Source organism: Alosa pseudoharengus, unplaced genomic scaffold, assembly GCF_046254945.1.
Source record: "Alosa pseudoharengus isolate Yale_2024_CS ecotype anadromous, Long Island Sound unplaced genomic scaffold, YU_APseudo_1.1 YU_APseudo_1.1_scf_17, whole genome shotgun sequence".
NCBI classification, from domain to species: domain Eukaryota; kingdom Metazoa; phylum Chordata; class Actinopteri; order Clupeiformes; family Clupeidae; genus Alosa; species Alosa pseudoharengus.
The window spans coordinates 20,203,752-20,223,080 of record NW_027468640.1 but is presented as its reverse complement, the minus strand read 5'-3'; the positions used below and the strand labels follow the sequence as shown (position 1 = coordinate 20,223,080).

Below are 19,329 nucleotides of genomic sequence, written 5' to 3'. Positions count from 1 at the left end.
TGATGAGTGTGCTGTTAATCAGTGTTGTGTGTGTCCCCATAGCCCTGCCTACACCTACACTGAGTGTGCAGCCAGAGACTCCTGTGTTCACTGGAGAGGAAGTCACTCTGAAGTGTATTTATTCATTTTTTACTCTTTACCTCCCATAGCCCTGCCCACTGCTACAGTGACCATAGAGCCAGAGAGTTCTGTGTATGTTGGAGAGAGAGTCACTCTGAAGTGTGAGATACAGCCTGAGAGTGACTGGACGTATAAGTGGTTTAAAGGCTCCATCAGTTATCATCTCTCTCAGCCTGACACCAGCACACTGACCATCACAGCAGCAGCCAAGTCTGATGAGAGTCGTTACTGGTGTCAGGGAGAGATGAGAGGCAGAGCTGTGTCTTCACTGATGAGTGGAAGTCTTTATGTTTTTGTTAAAGGTGAGTAACTTCTTGCATGAGGTATTATGTATCTTTGCTCTTAAGGTATAGCTCAACCTACAGTATAAGGGTTACTATAAAAGACTCTAACAGTCACTCTGAAGTGTGAGATTGAGTCTGAAGGTGTCTGGACGTATAAGTGGTATAAAGACTGGGACAGAGATGTAGTTTCTCAGGGGGACACCAACACATACTGTACACCATCACTGCAGCTGCTGAGTCTCATAAGAGCCAGTACTGCAGTCAGGGGGAGAGGAGAGACAGACCAACTGCAATGCAGCAAAGCAATACAATAACTCTTGATGTTAAGTAAGGGATAACGGCCGTCGAGGTGTCCTGTTATACGGAATTAATGGATGAGGGCGAGGGGCAAAAACTCCCCGACGCGCAGCGGAGGGGAGTTGCCTCCGCCCAAGTCCATTAATTCCGTATAACAGGACACACCTCGAAGGCCGTTATCCCGCTTATCACCCGGTTGCCAATGTAAACACTGGAAACACGCGGTTCTGTTTAAAAATAAGCTCACTAGTTCAGCTTGTTGTACAACTTTAGCATGGACAGTTAGCTTGTTTACAGTTGATTCCATTGTTGGGAAGCCTGCAACCAAAAAATTCTAGAGCGCTGCAACCGTCGTCCTACTATGGTTGTTTTATCACCCGGAGAGAAGAAATACTCTTTTCTGATTGGCTGGCGGGTGGCCTTTAATTCTGAATAACAGGACACCGTTCCATATCAATGCTTATGAATGGTAACTATAACAACCATAGTAGGACGACGGTTGCAGCGCTCTAGAATCTTTTGGTTGCAGGTGTGACACATCTTTAGGTGTGACATAGCAGAGTACACAGACTGGGATCAGTATAACTGGCGCAGAGGTAATGATAACATTCCCAATCAGAATGGACAATCCATCACCATTGCCCACCCTGACCAAGCTGGCCAGTACCAGTACACATGTGAAGGGCGTAGACAAAATAGACCAAAGACTTCCCAGCCTAGTACTCCTGTCTCTGTCAGTGTAAGAGGTGAATACTACTACACTAATTATATTTTAAATGATAATTATATCTATTTACTTGAGAGCTTCTATTCATAAACATGTTTACAATTTGTTTGTCACAACACAGCTTTTCCAGTGCCTTCTCTGACAGTACAACCCAGCCCTGTGTTCACGGGAGAAACAGTCACTCTGACATGTGGAATACAGCCCTCAAGTGGCTGGACATATCAGTGGAATATTCTCGGGTCAATCAAACCCTCTGAGACAAACACCTACACCATCAGCAGAGCCACTGTGTCTGATCAGGGGGAGTATTGGTGCTATGGAGTGAGAGAGAGAAGCAGGAAATCAACATATTACAGCAGCACTGTTCAATTTACAGTGAATGGTAAGTTTTAAACAAAAAACTACTTTTTTATGTATGTGTTCTCTCTAACTAAAAAGGATAAGCATATACAAAGGTATCATGTCTGAATCATGAACTGATACATGTTTAAAATATTATAGTACAATATTGCATTGATATGTCCACTATATTGTTACGAAGGTGTCCAATAGTCTAAACAGGACAGTTCACATTAATTCTCCTTTGCTCCTCATTCTCTCCATGTGTTCTTCTGCAGCTCTGCCTTTGGCTACACTGACTGTAGAGCCCCAGAGTCCTGTGTTCACTAGAGAGAACGTCACTCTGAAGTGTGTGATAGAGTCTCTCAGTGGCTGGATATATAAGTGGTATAAGGAGTCCAGCAGAACCCCAGTGTCTGAGGGAAACACCTTCACCATCAGAGGAGCTGCTGAGTCTCATAAGGGCCAGTACTGGTGTCAGGGGGAGAGGAGAGACAGACCCACATCATCACAACCAAGCAGGAGAACAACTATTGTTGTGAAAGGTGTGTGTGTGTGTGTGTGTGTGTGTGTGTGTGTGTGTGTAGGCTTGGGAATCGGTTCCAGGTATCGGTTAGGAATTGGTTCCAAACCTTCTGATCCATCGGAATCATACAATCAATATGGGAATCTATAAGGAATCGCATCGATAAGCAGACTCGACAATGGCATCGATATCGATAATTTCTTAACAATGCCCATCCCTGTGTGTGTGTGTGTGTGTGTGTGTGTTTGTGTATGTGTGTGTGCGTGCATATGTGCTGTGTGACTTGCTGTGTGACAATGACTGTTTCTTCCTATTCAGCACCAAAGCCCAAACTCACATTAAGTCCAGGCCACCAGCTCCTCACAGGAGACTCAGTGACTCTGAGATGTGAGTTGGGTGTTTCCTCTGGTTTGGTATTCTACTGGTACAGAAACACACAGACCTCTGATCCTGTGGCCCAGACTGATGGAAACTCCTACAGCATCAGTTCTGTTAAAGTCTCTGATGGAGGACAGTACTGGTGCAGAGCTGGGAGAGGAGACCCAGTCTTCTACACTCAATATAGTGATACAGCGGAGATAAAGCTCATAGGTTAGTTTGTTTCGTTAGAATATCAATATTATGAGTATGTGTGTGTGTTATAGTCCACTAATGTCAATTCTTATTTGTGTCTCCCTTAGGTGTGTCTCTTGCTTCTGTGATCATCCATTCAAACTGGACCCAGATCTTTACATCTGAGCCTCTCTCCCTGAGCTGTGGGCTTCAGGGCAACTCTACTGGATGGAGACTGAGGTGGTTCACAGGCAGAGGAGGAGAATCAAAGTGTCCCACTGACTGGAGATCAGAAACAGGATCCAGCTGCAGCATCAGCTCAGCATCTCCATCAGACAGTGGAGTTTACTGGTGTCAGTCTGAGTCTGGAGAGCAGAGTAATCCTGTCAACATCACAGTACACAGTGAGTTGAAGTACAGTGTTTCCATTTAGTAAGAGTTCACAGTGAGTGTTATCATATATTATAGTGTATGGAAAATGTAACTGTGTTTTCCATTTAGTATCTAGGTTTTCTTTTAGTTGTTGTTGGCTAATGTATTACCCCTGCCAGGTGTGGTGTGTTTTGCCCATCTCTATGTCTGCAGGATTATCTGGACTCTTGGATTAACTGCAGTGATTTAGTTTCACTTTCACTATTATTGCACCATATGACATTCCCACCTGGTGTGCCCTCTAGTGGTCAACGCAAGCAAATGCATTTATTTGAAATCTGACAATTTCACAGTGTCTAGGTGTCCGGCCTCATTGATTGCTTAATTGGCAGGGTAAAATGTCTTCCTGTTTCTGTCTTTCCTGTGGACTTTTCTTTTGCTGTCTATGGGACAGTGCTCTTCCACAGGAATTTTTTTTGGGGGGGCTTTTTTATACCTTTTTTGTGATACATTCTGTGGAGGTCTGTGCTGTCTGAGTGCCACTCTAATTGTATCTGTACCTCCATGGGGTGGTTCAGCAGACTTTCATTATTCTTGGTTTATAGAGCAGTGAAGGAAATTCTCAGACTGTCAAGATCTTTATCAATCACCTAAATTTGGAAAGTGTGATTGCTTTTGGTATAGGCAGCTAAATTAGTTATTTTTTGTGCAGAAGGTGATGTGATCCTGGAGACTCCTGTCCATCCTGTGACTGAGGGAGATCCTCTGACTCTGCGCTGTAGATATCGCTACCAGCCATCAAACATCAGTGCTGACTTCTATAAAGATGGGACACTCCTGCAGACCTCCACCACAGGAGATATGGCCATCCCTGCAGTCTCAAAGTCACATGAAGGCCTCTATAAGTGCAGCAACCCAGAGAGAGGAGAATCACCAGAGAGCTGGGTCACAGTTAGAGGTTGTAGAGTTTAATAGTTTTGTAATGGTTATGTATACATCAATGGTATTTGGATATCAGTAACAGCCATTATCAGTTGTTCATTGTGTTTACAGTTTCAGGTTCTGGGTCTTCCATGTTGGTGGTAGGAGTAGGTGTGGTGATTGGGCTCCTAATAGCATTTGCTCTGGTCATTTCACTGGTCATGCTGTACTCGTACAAAGTTAAAAGTAAGAGTAAAAGTTATCAGTTTATGGAAATAACTCCTGTATTGCATCTGACATGTTAACAAAAGACTGTTTAAAATAATGGAACATGGCCATTGGATTGATGTCTGTACATTTTCTGTTCTGAGATTTAGGTTCCGGTACAGTGAAGCGAAACTTGTAAGTTTTCTTCACAATTTAATTTGTTAATGGAAAGCTGTGAATCACTCTGAAGTCACAGATTACTTAATAACCAGTCTTTTTAGTCTTTATCCATGTTACAGTCTGTTTTCTTTATGGGTTTCAACAGTCAGTCATACATCATCACTTTGTCAGCACATAACATATCTCTGTTTCCCTGTAGAGACCAGCAACTGCAGACAACCAATCAGAGTTCAGAACCGGACCAGAGGACCAATCAGAGTTCAGACCCGGACCAGAGGAATCAGAATCAGAGTCAGTCTGCAGGAAGTGAGGGGACTCAGTCAGAGTATATGCAACTGCAGAAGAGTAAGACTGACTCTTTTGTTGATTTTGTTAATGTTAATGTAATGTATGGTTTGGATTTTTGCAGAACAATGTCTTTCATTCTAATGATTTATCATTCATTCCATACCATAGGATGCACAGATGACTATGACACCCTCACACCCTTGTATATGCCACTGCAGAAAGGTCTTGGAGTTACCTTTTCTAAATCAATTCTATCTAAAAACAGGTGCTACAGATGTTTATGAAACAATTAAATCATCCAAGAACTCTCCAGGTAAGGAGAGTAAAACAAGTTATTTTGGTTTGCACAGATTTGTACATATATAGTAGAGCGGCTACAGGAAAAATCGTGCAAATTATGATACAAGCGTGGAATTCGGCAGGTATGTGCTCAAGACCAATACAATCAAATCTACCTGATTGGCCACTTGAAATGGTGGCCATTTTCCAAGATGGCCGCCAAAAAAGACCCCAGAAATTGATTTATTGCTCAGAATTGACCAAAGATATTATGATACAAGCATGAAATTAGGCATGTATGTGCTCAAGACCAATACAATAAAATCTGCCTGATTTGCCATTTTTAATGGCGGCCATTTTCCAAAATGGCCACCATGAAAAACTCTAAAAATTGATTTGTTGTGCAAAATTGACCAAGGAAATTATGATACAGCCATGAAATTTGGCAGGTATGTGCTTAAGACCAACACAATACATTCTAACTGATTTTACAGTTTAAATGACTGCCATTTTCCAAGATGGCCGCCAAAAAATACCATAGAAATGGATTTGTTGCACAGAATTGATCAAGCAAGTTATTATACAAGCATGAATTTTGGCATGAATGTGCTAAAAAAACAATACAATCAAATCTACCTGAATCGCCACTTGAAATGGAAGCCATTTTACAATATGGCCGCCAAAAGACTGAATTTAGCCCAGAAGTGAGCAAGACAATTATGATACAAGTATGTAATTTTGTATGTTTGTGCTAAAGAGCAATATAATCAAATCCACCTCATTTGCAACTTGAAAATGTAATATGGCAGCCATTTTTAAAGATGGCCACCAAATAAGACACTAGAACTTCATTAATTGCAATTAATTTAGCAGATGTGGCCCAAATCAATGTTAACATTCACTACATTTCTGTTTCCTTCTATGATGAAGTCATTGGAAATTCAATCAAGCAAAAATCAAGCAAAAAGGCACATAACTGAGATTCAGTGTTTCACAAATGAACTATGTACAAAGACTACAAACCCTGGAAGGGCTAAATTAATCTCACTGAGGGACAATAGAAGAGAGTGTATGCATCAGCATCAGGACTGACAAAGCCGTGCACCAACTTGCCTATCTAAAATACGACTGTACAACCAGAGCAGGCGATAACAGAGCATGTTTTTTTTTTTGGTAACTGTAACAAGGCAAAGAACTCGGATGCCAAGAAGAACAATATGGCAGTAAGTATCTCAGCATGGAAAAATAACAGTCCATTTCACAGCAAATGTGAGCAATTTTTTTGATGTTTTTAAGAAAACACCATCAACATTTCACCCTTTGGAATTAATTGAGTCACTGTAACAGTGCTCTTCATCTACTATTCACATGTGCAACCACATAGTGCTGTGCACAAAAGCCCCAAACGGAAGCACTTGCATCTATGGGTGCAACCTTTTTTGCATGAACACTTAGTGAGTTCCTGACAGCTGGCTGCAATTGGAGGCAAAGTTGTCCAACAAACCTGCCATGTATCATCTCCTTTCATCCAACCCCATTCAGCAGGATTCCCAATATCTGGCCTGGTGATTGTAGTCTGGCCCCAGATGATTATTCTGACCATGTCACAAGTAAGATGTAATATTTCTTTACCCACCCTCACCTTAAAGGAACACGCCACCCAATGTCAGTAGTAATATATGTTCTTACCTTAACTTTCACGAGTTGAGTCATACCTCTCCCGTGTCCGTACGTGCACTCCAACGCTCTGGTGAGCGGCTGGACTGTGTTAGCATGTTGCTATGCTAGCGGGCTTTGACGGCAACTAAGCGTAGAAGTAATCAAAAACATCCACGTTTTACCGACTTAAATACAGTTGCACGAGTAGTTGATAGAAATGCTACGGCCACGCAACATGAAACGTGGCGATTTTCCAAGCGAATAAACCGGAGAACTACAATGTGTGGCGCAATAGCACTTGGGAGTACTTCGACCTAGCGTAGTAGTATTGTTAACACCTAATTGTAGATCCTATCCACCACAGAGTTTAGAATCCATGCTGGATCGACCCTCAGCCTCTCCCTCCCCTCTGAGCGAGAGAAAGGCACACACACTAGAGATGCGCTGATGGGCTATTATTTCAACCATAACTGCAGAGCAAAACTTATCATCCATCAGCCATCCATCAACACCAAAGTTTTTGACCAATCTTCGAAACGGCACCTGCCCACCATCCGCTGGTTGTTTTAATGTAGGCTATATGGGTGATGCAGCGCTGCTGACGTGAGGCTAGAAAGCCCTTGCCTGTTCTAGGAAGACTGATCCAATGCAGCAAATATATTAAAAGGCTAAAGTCGTACATTGGCTATGTTGTAGCCTATCCCCAGAATATCAGCAGCAAACTCAGTCTCTGTCTCGCAAAACAGTCTCCAAATAAAACGCACATCGGCCTGTTGCCTATAGTGCCAGCTTGTGACAATATATCGTCCAAAATGCTTGATTGCATTGCATTCTCCACATTTTTAGCCACATTTTCATGTACCACATCAGCATTTTTGTTCAGTGAATCTTTTGTAAATTGCTTTAAAATGAATTGCGCTGTCTGTCTGAAAAAGACGCGCTCGTGCAGTCAAAATGAATGGGAGTCTTCAGAACAGGCTTTCAGTCACCCTGACATAACAGTGTGTAAAGTAGCCTATAATGTGAATGACTTGTTATTTTATCAAGGATTTCTTTCTTTTTGCAAAAAATAAAGTACAATAGGCATTAATTAGTAGGCCAGGAGCATGTTGAAATTATGTGGCAAATTGCGTTTTTTATTACAATGATAAAATTGTAAAAGGACGTGACCGAAGCTGAGGCAAGCCAGGCAATAGGCCTATAGGCCCGACGGTAATTGTAAAGCAATTTACAAAAGATTCACTGAACAAAAATGCTGATGTGGTACATGAAAATGTAGCTAAAAATGTGGAGAATGCAATGCAATCAAGCATTTTGGACGATATATTGTCACAAGCTGGCAGTATAGGCAACAGGCCGATGTGCGTTTTATTTGGAGACTGTTTTGCGAGACAGAGACTGAGTTTGCTGCTGATATTCTGGGGATAGGCTACAACATAGCCAATGTACGACTTTAGCCTTTTAATATATTTGCTGCATTGGATCAGTCTTCCTAGAACAGGCAAGGGCTTTCTAGTCTCACGTCAGCAGCGCTGCATCACCCATATAGCCTACATTAAAACAACCAGCGGATGGTGGGCGGGTGCCGTTTCGAAGATTGGTCAAAAAACTGAGTTGATGGATGGCTGATGGATGATAAGTTTTGCTATGCAGTTATGTTTGAAATAATAGCCCATCAGCGCATCTCTAGTGTGTGTGCCTCTCTCTCGCTCAGAGGGGAGGGAGAGGCTGAGGGTCGATCCAGCATGGATTCTAAACTCTGTGGTGGATAGGATCGATCTACAATTAGGTGTTAACAATACTACTACGCTAGGTCGAAGTACTCCCAAGTGCTATTGCGCCACACATTGTAGTTCTCCGGTTTATTCGCTTGGAAAATCGCCACGTTTCACGTTGCGTGGCCGTAGCATTTCTATCAACTACTCGTGCAACTGTATTTAAGTCGGTAAAACGTGGATGTTTTTGATTACTTCTACGCTTAGTTGCCGTCAAAGCCCGCTAGCATAGCAACATGCTAACACAGTCCAGCCGCGCACCAGAGCGTTTGAGTGCACGTACGGACACGGGAGAGGTATGACTCAACTCGTGAAAGTTAAGGTAAGAACATATATTACTACTGACATTGGGTGGCGTGTTCCTTTAAGCATGGAAAAGGGCAATGTTAGTCAAACCAAACTTTTTTTTGACGTTGCGGTCAGTCAGGCCTTCAGAGTGGTTACACAGAACACTTATATGCTAGTATGCCTCATATATAATATTCCTGTCTGTTCTTACTGCTCTACTTTGTAGCCTACTCTCCTACTACAAATTACACTGTATATGCCGTTTTACATTTGAGTATATGTACTGTATATCACTCTCGATATCCTTACAATATTTAGACCAAAACTATCTGAATTAAACCAGCCACTGAGGTTATTCGGAATTAATTTTAGCCACTTACAGTGACATTGGACCACTGCTGATTGATTCACTCTGGTTGCCTTGTTCTCTAACTCTGGGGTAATTGTGGGGACAGTCGCAGAGAGCACAAATTATAGTGAGCGGCACATTATTACCATATTATTACCGTTAGTACCATTAGCACGTTATTAGTGTTTTTAAACGCCCATATCGAGAAAATCATAAATTACCTTTATTAGCATATTATTACCACAATGGTATCGCATCACGCACCACCCTCCATTGACATCAAGAATTGTCATTATTAGCATGTTATCACCATGTTATCAGTGTGTTATAAGGGGCTTATTTGTCGTTAATAACTGTTACCGCTGTTATTTGCATGTAAAACCAAAAGCGACCTATGCGACCGGAAAGACGGAAGTCATTATTTGTCTATGGAGGGTTGGCGAATAAAGCGACCAAAGTGAATTCGCCGGGAGCGAACCAATTTGGGCGACCAGAACGATTAAGCGATTTAGCAATTAAAAGTCAGCTAATATGATGGTAATGAGCGGTTCGGCAAAAAAATATTGGAATGCTCTTATCTTCGAATGTCCCAGGCTGACAAGCCAGAGCCGTTATGTGATTAGCTAAATCAAACATGTCAATGTCACGTCCAGAGCGAAAAAAGCGAATTCATGACAAAGCTTCTTCAACGACCTTGGCTACTTGGTAGCTGAGGTTGTTTCTGGTGTACACGCATCTTTTGTTTAACAGCAACATCGAGAAAACCATGAATTGCCGTTATTAGCATATTAGTGTCTTGTATTATTAGCATGTCATAACCATTTTATTTGTTTGGGGGGGTGGGGGGTGGCATCACGCAACGCCCTCCATTGACATTAAGAACTGGTGAAGGAGAAATTTTGGATTACTAACATTTATTACATAGAAGTGATTAACATTTCATTTTCTTATATTATTTGTATGCTTTCTATACATTCAATACTGTGCATCAATTTTGCTTTGTCTGTCATTTGCTCTCTCTATGTCAAGATTTTCTAATAAAGGTCATGCGACCCCCTTTGTCACGAGTTAAGGGTATTCTGCTTGAGGCAGTAATATTAGGAATATCCCGACAGGAACTAGACTATGGCAAGAGAATGCTGAAGGATGGATATGTATTGTATTGACCAATTATCTACTTACTTGGAGTAGCCACATGACTTGCGTATGGTGCATGGATCACATGCTATGTCCAAGAAGTGTATATGTATTGTTGTATTTCTGCATGTATGAAGATTTTTTGGAAAAGACCATTGTACTCATGTGATTTGTATTACCAATGTAATTAACATGTATAAGATGGGGCTTCGCCCTAGAGAACTTTGAGTAGTGTTACTGGAACATGCTGTTGCTAGTGACCTGCTCCCGGTATCGTGAATAAACCTGCAGTGGTTCCTCACACCTAAGTGTTGCCTGGATATTTTTGACCTCACTGGCATTATTAGCATGTTATCACCATGCTATTTGTGTGTCATAAGTGGCTTATTTGTCATTGTGGAACATTTTTAATATCTGTATCACTTCATCATCTATGGAAACATATTTAAGGAGAGTGAACAATTATTTACACCACATTTGCAATTTGCACATTTGAAATTTGCAAATTTCTCGGGTCTTTTTGGACGCCATCTTGGAAAATGGTCAGCATTTCAAGTAGCAAATCAAGTGGATTTGATTGTATTGGTCTTGATCACATCCATGCCAAATTTCATGCGTCCATCATAATTTGCTTTGACAATTCTGTGCAATAAATCAATTTCTAGGGTCTTTTTTTCAAGTGGCCAATCAGGTAGATTTGATTGTATTGGTCTTAAGCACATACATGTCGAATTTCATGCTTGTATCATAATTTGCTAGGTCAATTCTATGCAATAAATCAATTTCTGGAGTCTTTTTTGGCGGCCATCTTGGAAAATGGCCGCCATTTCAAGTGGCCAATCAGGTAGATTTGATTGTATTGGTCATAAGCACATACCTACCAAGTTTCATGCTTAATAATTTGCACGATTCTTGCCAAATTGGCCTTGTAGCCGCTCTACTAATAATGCAGATTAGTTCCATAACCAGTAACAACTGAAAAAAACTGCATATACAATTTCAATCAAGGGGATTGTTTTTAATATTCCTGCTGGTATGTGTTTGTCTTAAATACATAAAGCTACCATATACTGTACACCAGTCATGGACCTGACAGTGAAAAATCTCACTAAAGGAAAGCGTGTATTAATACAAAGTATTTGTAGAAAACAAAGTATGAGTTTATGGTGACCTTCCTCCTTATCTCTGTCTTCCTGTGTAGATTATGAGGAGGGATATGACGATGTGGATCTCCCTGATACTTCAGAACATTAAACATATGTAACTTAGAGAATGAGAGAGAGATACAGACAGGGAATGCCCAATGAAATGAGTATGATATAAAAGCAGTATGATAGGCCTAATTATAATGTCAGTAAGTCAGTAAAGCTCCACCTACCATGGCTTAGGAGTTGCATAACATAACAATAACAGCATTGAGCCCTACTGTAAATGTATGATTTGATATGTGCTTTAGTGTAAATGTATCAATGTATGTTCTACATGCATATTCTCAAATGTGACCATGTGTACTGTCTTTCAAAGTATTTGTTTCTCTATGGGACGAAAACACAAAATGACTAGTTATATTAGTGTGTGTTTAAAACACGAAACTTGGTGGGCATGTAACCCCACATGGATAGCATGGAACCATCGTTTTTCGTTTTGATCTGTAGCCCCCCCGCTGGACTCGACCCCCAGAAAGGAGGGTAGGGCAGACACAGTTTTCTGTTAATATCTCGAGAACCGTAGGGTTTAGGAGGACCATTTTTTTTGTATGTTGGTCTTAAGGGAGCATGTCAACCCATCCCATTACCACTCATTTCATGTATAGCTTTCATCATGTATAGCTTATTTCATGTATAGTTTTCATCACAATATCTCTGGCTGACATGGTCAAAACTGCACGAAATTGAAAGTGTAGGATCATTATGACACCCTCCGAATGCATGCCAAGTTTTGTGAACTTTCGTTAATGGGGGGCCTTATAATAAAATAATTTATGTGTAGATTTAGTGACCGTACACCAACAAGGATTCCCGGGACACTGTAAGACCGGGGTACACGAAACTTGGTGGGCATGTAACCCCACATGGATAGCATGGAACCTCCTTTTTTCGTTTTGATCTGTAGCCCCCCCGCTGGACTGGACCCCCCGAAAGGAGGGTAGGGCAGACACAGTTTTCTGTGAATATCTCGAGAACCGTAGGGTTTAGGAGGACCATTTTTTTTGTATGTTGATCTCAAAGGGCCATGTCAACCCATTCCATAACCACTCATTTCATGTATAGCGCCACCTAGTTAAACACAAAAAAGTAAAAATGAGGTGTTGTAATCGCAGGTATCTGTGACCTAACATAGTCAAAACTGCACAAAATTGGAAGTGTAGGATCATTATGACACCCTCTGAATGCACACCAAGTTTCGTGGAATTCCGTTCATGGGGGGCCACACAATAAATTAATTTATGTTACTATACACCAACTGGCCTGTAGGTGGCCGGAGACAGTTTTCTGTGAATATCTCGAGAACCGTAGGGCCTAGGAGGTCCACTTTTTTTTTGTATGTTGGTCTTAAGACAGTTAGAATCATATATGCCTTTCAGCGTGACTTATCTTTGTGGAAAACATGTGCTGGACTGGGCGGCGGTCAACCTATCCCATTACCACTTATTTCATGTATACCGCCACCTAGTTAAAAATTAAAAAGCAAAACATTAGGTGTTTTCATCACAATATCTCTGGCTGACATGGTCAAAACTGCACGAAGTGCAGGATCATTATGACACCCTCCGAATGCATGCCAAGTTTCGTGGACTTTCGTTCATGGGGGGCCTTACAATAAAATAATTTATGTGTACATTTAGTGACCGTACACCAACAAGGATTCCCGGGACACCGAAAGACCATCGCTTTTGGTTTTGATCTGTAACCCCCCCGCTGGACTGGACCCCCCGAAAGGAGGGTAGGGCAGACACAGTTTTCTGTGAATATCTTGAGAACCGTAGGGCCTAGGATGACCAATTTTTGCGTATGTTTGCCTCCAGGGGTCATGTAAACCCATTCCATATGCACACATGTGCATAAACAGATACACACACACACACACATACATTCACAGTAATCCTACGTATGACACATACTCACACAGTAGACATATATACGCATGCATGCACATGCACACACACAGGCAAACACACAAGCACATGCACATGCACGCACACACACCCACCCACACACCCACACACACATAAACATAAACATGTACATGCACACATGCACACAATTCAAGAATTTCTCAGAATTATGAACAGGCAAGATGGGGGTGGGGTTGTATAAAATGTATATTACATGTGAAATCTATGAACTAATCATGTTTTGGTACTTGTTGTCTAGCAGATACCAGTGAGAATTGAGAGTGCATATACAATTCAGTGAGACAGTTAGAATCATATATGCCTTTCAGCGTGACTTATCTTTGTGGAAAACATGTGCTGGACTGGGCGGCGGTCATATTTTGTACCGCTCTGCGGTACATCTAGTTATAGATTATTACAGATGTAGAATATGGTCTCCACAGTCAGTTCTCACCACAGCTAGAACCATTTGGATATGTACAGCACGTAGAAGAGAACTGAGAAAAGCCCTGGCATGTGAGAACCACCTAAAAAAATACCAGAATGTCATTTATTTCTTTCGTTCTTAATGTGCCAAGGATCTGGAAGTAATATACCAGTGAAACTTAAAATTGGCACAATTTCTCATTCACAGAAGCAGGCACTTACACACAAAATAGAATAAGGACATGTGCAGAATGTGCATTATTGTAGATTATTAGAGATGCAGAATATGGTTGGATATTGTCTCCACAGTCAGTTCTCACCATAGCGAGAACCACGTGCTACCTTATTTGGATATGTACAACATGTAGAAGAGAACTGAGAAAAGACCTGGCATAAAAAAAAAGTATTAGCCCAAGATTATTATCTGTATCAACAACCCATCACAACTTCCCCATGGCTGACATCACTCTGGGTAGTCAGAAGACAGGACGTTTCAGGGCTATTTATAGTCAGCGTGAGAAATGATAGCTTCAGCGAAAGTTCTACTAGGAAGACTCGTAGTGTAGCCTTTACTCCTCCCATGCTTACACGGAGCCAATCTTAGCTGCCTACTTTTGGGATAAGCCCTGCAATCTGATCATTCACTCATTCAATCAGCGCTAGCCTATAGGAATTCAGTGGGCTCTTTAAATATGTTCCACATAACACTGCTTTTGATTCTCAGTACGCTGACTTTGACGTCCCCTCCACCTCCCCTCCAGCCACCTCTGCCAGCAGTCCACGTCCATCGGGCACGGTCTGCCTACCACATCATCTTCCTTCAGCCACCGCCACCTGTTGGTCCCCGTCTCGTCGTGGGGGGGTAGGCTCCTCGCTAGGGTGCATCAAAAAACACAATTCTTATATGGCTGGGTGCTAAAAGTGTTCCAATATATGTAGAAACAACACATGCAAAATATTTTTCCAGTACATTATGATTTAGGGGTGCCACCGCACATCTGTTTTTGTTGGATAAAGTGGTAAACAGTGCTCAATGGTCGCAATGGAGATCTGAGGTAAACAATACTACAGCTCAAGAAAACTGAGGTGATCTTTCTGTTTGAGGTGATCTTGATCTGTGTTGGATGTGTTATTACATATTACTATCATATCTGTAGTTGTTTCCCCGCCCCCTCTGCAAAGCTAATTGCGTGCCCACAGCTGAACCACAAGCGCAGTTGAATAGTTAACCAATTGCGACATTAAAAAGAAACAAACTTTAGCGATCATACATGATAATAAGATGTCAACGAGCAGCGACATACAGAGTAGGCGTAGTAGTTCTACTAATCTACTTAAAAATACTTGAACTATTTATTGCACAATGAAGAAAACTGATGCTCTGAATACTTATTCAGCTGTCTCTAAAAGTTTCTCTACTTGACGCATTCAACCGCGATTTTGATTACACCTGCTTTTAACAGGCGCAAGTTTTTCACCGCAAAACAGACATGCACTGTTTTCATACATATATGGCGGAATACCTAATCAATGCTATTAGCACTTGTCGTCTCCTGTGTTTGCGCGATACTCCCACTTTCCCCTGACCCTCCTATGAATGCATATGCATGACACGGAAAAGCACAAATAGCCATTTGCAGCTCCCACGACAGGCAGTCTACGCTTTTTTCTCAGTGCGGCCTGTTTGTACATACCTTGCCATGCTTATACGTGCACTTTGCGAATGAAATATGCCTGATGTGGGCACAAAAACATACATCTGGCCCTGTCTCTCCTTTTTTCATCCGCTTTCTCTGGGTGTGTCTTACTTCTCTTCTTTGTATCCCTTATTCTCTCTCTCTCTATTTATCTCTTTGGCTGTGGAGAACATGTGTGTGTGTGTGTGTGTATGTCTGTGTGTGTGTGTGTCTGTGTGTTTCTGTGTGTGTGTGTGTCTCTGTGTGTGTGTGTGTGTGTGTGTATGTCTCTGTGTGTGTGTGTGTGTGTGTCTTTGTGTGTGTGTGTCTGTATGTGTGTGTGTCTTTGTGTGTGTCTGTGTGTGTCTGTGTCTGTGTGTGTGTGTGTCTGTCTGTGTGTGTGTGTGTGTGTGTTTGTGTGTATGTCTCTCTCTCTGTGTGTGTCTGTCTGTGTCTGTATGTGTGTGTGTGTGTGTGTGTGTGTGTGTGTGTGTCTGTGTCTTTGTGTGTATGTCTCTCTCTGTGTGTGTGTCTGTCTGTGTCTGTGTGTGTGTGTGTGTGTGTGTGTGTGTGTGTGTGTGTGTGTGTGAGTTGAACATGACCGCAACCAACAGCCAAACCTTTGCCGCTGCAAACCCAAGCTAATCCCTGAATAGGACGGTTACTCTTGGGTGGAGGGTGGGGGAGACACACTGGCTAGGTTCAGAGTTCAGGTTCCATTCCCTCTCTCTTTCTCCCTGGTGATGTTGCTCAGTGGAGCAGAGACTGGCACAAACTGAGCAGTTAAGTTCGGAGTTTAGTTAGTGTCAGCTCTTACCATTAGGCCCTGTTAGTCAGTGAGTTAGCCACTAGAGAGGGTTTGTTCTTTTAAGTTTGTCAGTATCGCCCTTTGTGTTTAACAATAAAGTCAATTAAATTTTATATGTGTGTCCGACATCCATCACTGCTGCACAGAATTCAGGGTAAGGCCACGTGAACATGTCCCATTGACCTCCATTCATTTTGTCTATAGGACAAATGAATGGAGAATCTTGAAAGTTGAATTCTGAGAAATGCCCAAGTTGCCCAAAGGGCAAACAAACAACTTTTACTTTGATAACCCTATAGAACATGTTACTATATAAAAGTTCACTGTACTCAACATTTCCAGGTCAACTTTTGGCAATTAGACTAAAAATTGCACATTTTTCGAAATTTCGCCAAATTTCATGTGTTAGGTGGCACCCCTAAATCTCAATGGAATTACTCAAAACTGTGCAAAAGTAATTTTTATGTTAATTAGAAAACAAAATGCAATGCCAGCCAAATTGATATTTTGAAATTAAAATTTCCCATTCAAATTTGATGCACCCTACTCCTCGCCCCTGCCTTCATCCATCGGCAGGAGACGAGATCCGCTCATCGCTGGACGGATCCGAGACGGGGCCTACGCCAAACATTGTTACCTATTCAAGACTCTTTATCATGCTTATCCAAGCCGTTCCTTTACTAATTAAATTGTTAACTGATTCTATTCTGTCTACTGAGTCTTTCTGGTAGAACCATTTGGATATGTACAGCACGTAGAAGAGAACTGAGAAAAGACCTGGCATATGAGAACCACCTAAAAAAATACCAGAATGTTCTTTATTTCTTTCGTTCTTAATGTGCCAAGGATCTGGAAGTAATATACCAGTGAAACTTAAAATTGGCACAATTTCTCAATCACAGAAGCAGGCACTTACACACAAAATGGAATAAGGAATTGTGCAGAATGTGCATTAGTGTAGATTATTACAGATGCAGAATATGGTTGGATATTGTCTCCACAGTCAGTTCTCACCATAGCCAGAACCATGTGCTACCTTATTTGGATATGTACAGCATGTAGAAGAGAACTGAGAAAAGACCTGGCATAAAAAAAGTATTAGCCCAAGATGATTCTATGTATGAACTCAACCCATTGCATCGACCCCAAGGCTGACATCACTCAAGACAGGATGTTTCAGGGCTATTTATAGTCAGCGTGAGAAACACAATGAAACACTGAGCCACATGTGGGTGCTGTCCGTGGTGTTGAATTAGTCACTATCTGGGTCTTCATTGGTTTCAGTGTTTCACAATCATCTGCCCCAATCTGCCTGTTACTCTCCTCCCCTCTGTCTCTTTTTATACCCTATTGCTGTTTGTTTGTTGTTTCTTCATCTGCTGCTATTTCACTTGTTTTCTACCTTTTCTACCTTTTCTTTGTGTTTCTACATGTCTATTGCTGTGCAAGAGGAGGTGAGAGATTGTGGTTCTGGTCTGGTTTCCTCTGTAGGCTGTGAGCTGTGTGTAGGAGGGGCTCACCAACCATTTCCTCTCTAATGCACATGTGCAGATGGTAGAACAGTGAACATTTACTGAACAACACAATATAACAGAAAATATGCATCAAAATATAGTTATAGCAAAAAAGCTAATGCAATTAGACATTAGACGTTAATGAATACTTTATATTGCACAGAAACTTCAAATGTTAAAGGAAATCCAAGTTTGATAAATAATTTATACTTTCAAACTGTATGCAGTTTTTGAGGCCTTATTGTTCATATGACCACTGATATTATTCTGAGATACGACACTCCTTGTACAAAATAATGAGGAGGTCCTAAAATACCAGCTGGTTTTATGTTCAAATGTGTAACAAGTGATACTAATGAAAAAAAAAACAACACTTACCACAAAATATGTGTGAGAAAAGAGACTTATAAAGGTTCACACTTGTGTGAACAACAAGTTTATTTTTGAAGACTCTGTGGCTTTTAGCTGAACATGGGTCAGCTCTGGCTGCTGCTTCCTCATTCACAGAAGCAGGCTTGTACTGGATGTAGCACACATAGACCACATATGCATGACATTTAAAACGACTACCATCTCTATATCTCAGATGCATTTGTTTTCTTGTATTTATTGCCATGCCAATTATATATGGTGAACTAATACATTGTATTAAACAGATCCAGCAAGTTTTTTCCTTCTTTTGTATGTGATAAAAGTAATATAGAATGACAATTGCAAAAATGAAAAAGAGCAAAATACCAATAATGAGAAACTAGTTGCATCTATGAATGTGGTATGAAAGATTCATGTCTCTCTTTGTGACTCTCAATAATAACATTGACTCCCTCTATGATTCACATTCATGGATGCCTGTTGTTTGTTCTCTGTATTCCCTTGTTCTGAATGGCTTCTACAGAAGAAAAAAAATACAGGCTGGCAGTCACTCAGGAGAACTAGGCATAGTTGGTATTTTGTCCAAAATGTATTTCGGCTTGTTAACCATCTAACATCAGTGAAGTAAACGATACAAAATAATTAATGTATGAATGAATTGATCAATTTATTAATCAATCTATCGAGATATTTTATGTGTATCCTTTTCTGCAGCCTCACTTTTGCCTGACTGCCTGCCTGTTTCAGTTATTCTGCCTTACACCCACCTACCCACCCACCCATACAATCCACCACCACACACAAGTACACATGTATTTGTGCCAAAAGTGACTTGGGTTGCAATGTTTGAACGTGCTTTTGATGTGTTACTGTGTTAGTGATTTGATGCAAATGGTACAGATAAGTGTGTTATTCTGGTTTTTTGGTTTAATATGAATTTGCTATTATTTCAGGGGACAACTTGTTCTTGTTGACGTGGCCCTTGTGACATTTCTGGTTTGCTTGTGATAAACAAGAAAGACAAACTCTCTCTCGCTCCACCATTACTCCTCCCCTGTTCTCTGTGGGGGAGGTGTGGTTTGTCTTTTTTGTGTCTTTCTCTCTCATCACACTCTACC

General features: G+C 41.3%; 1 protein-coding gene across 1 annotated transcript in view; it reads left to right on the top strand.

The window, feature by feature from the left end:
• Nucleotides 1-11,737, top strand: part of LOC143127389 (basement membrane-specific heparan sulfate proteoglycan core protein-like) — a 30,335-nt gene extending 18,598 nt beyond the window's left edge. The window contains exons 13-24 of the mRNA XM_076288863.1: nucleotides 150-422; nucleotides 1,550-1,810; nucleotides 2,046-2,312; nucleotides 2,612-2,884; nucleotides 2,974-3,249; nucleotides 3,930-4,175; nucleotides 4,271-4,384; nucleotides 4,516-4,540; nucleotides 4,725-4,870; nucleotides 4,982-5,035; nucleotides 5,079-5,126; nucleotides 11,502-11,737. Coding sequence (XP_076144978.1) covers nucleotides 150-422; nucleotides 1,550-1,810; nucleotides 2,046-2,312; nucleotides 2,612-2,884; nucleotides 2,974-3,249; nucleotides 3,930-4,175; nucleotides 4,271-4,384; nucleotides 4,516-4,540; nucleotides 4,725-4,870; nucleotides 4,982-5,035; nucleotides 5,079-5,126; nucleotides 11,502-11,554 — 2,036 coding nt within the window. The 3' untranslated portion in view covers nucleotides 11,555-11,737. The remainder of the gene's footprint in view (nucleotides 1-149; nucleotides 423-1,549; nucleotides 1,811-2,045; nucleotides 2,313-2,611; nucleotides 2,885-2,973; nucleotides 3,250-3,929; nucleotides 4,176-4,270; nucleotides 4,385-4,515; nucleotides 4,541-4,724; nucleotides 4,871-4,981; nucleotides 5,036-5,078; nucleotides 5,127-11,501) is intronic.
• Nucleotides 11,738-19,329: the final 7,592 nt, after the last annotated feature.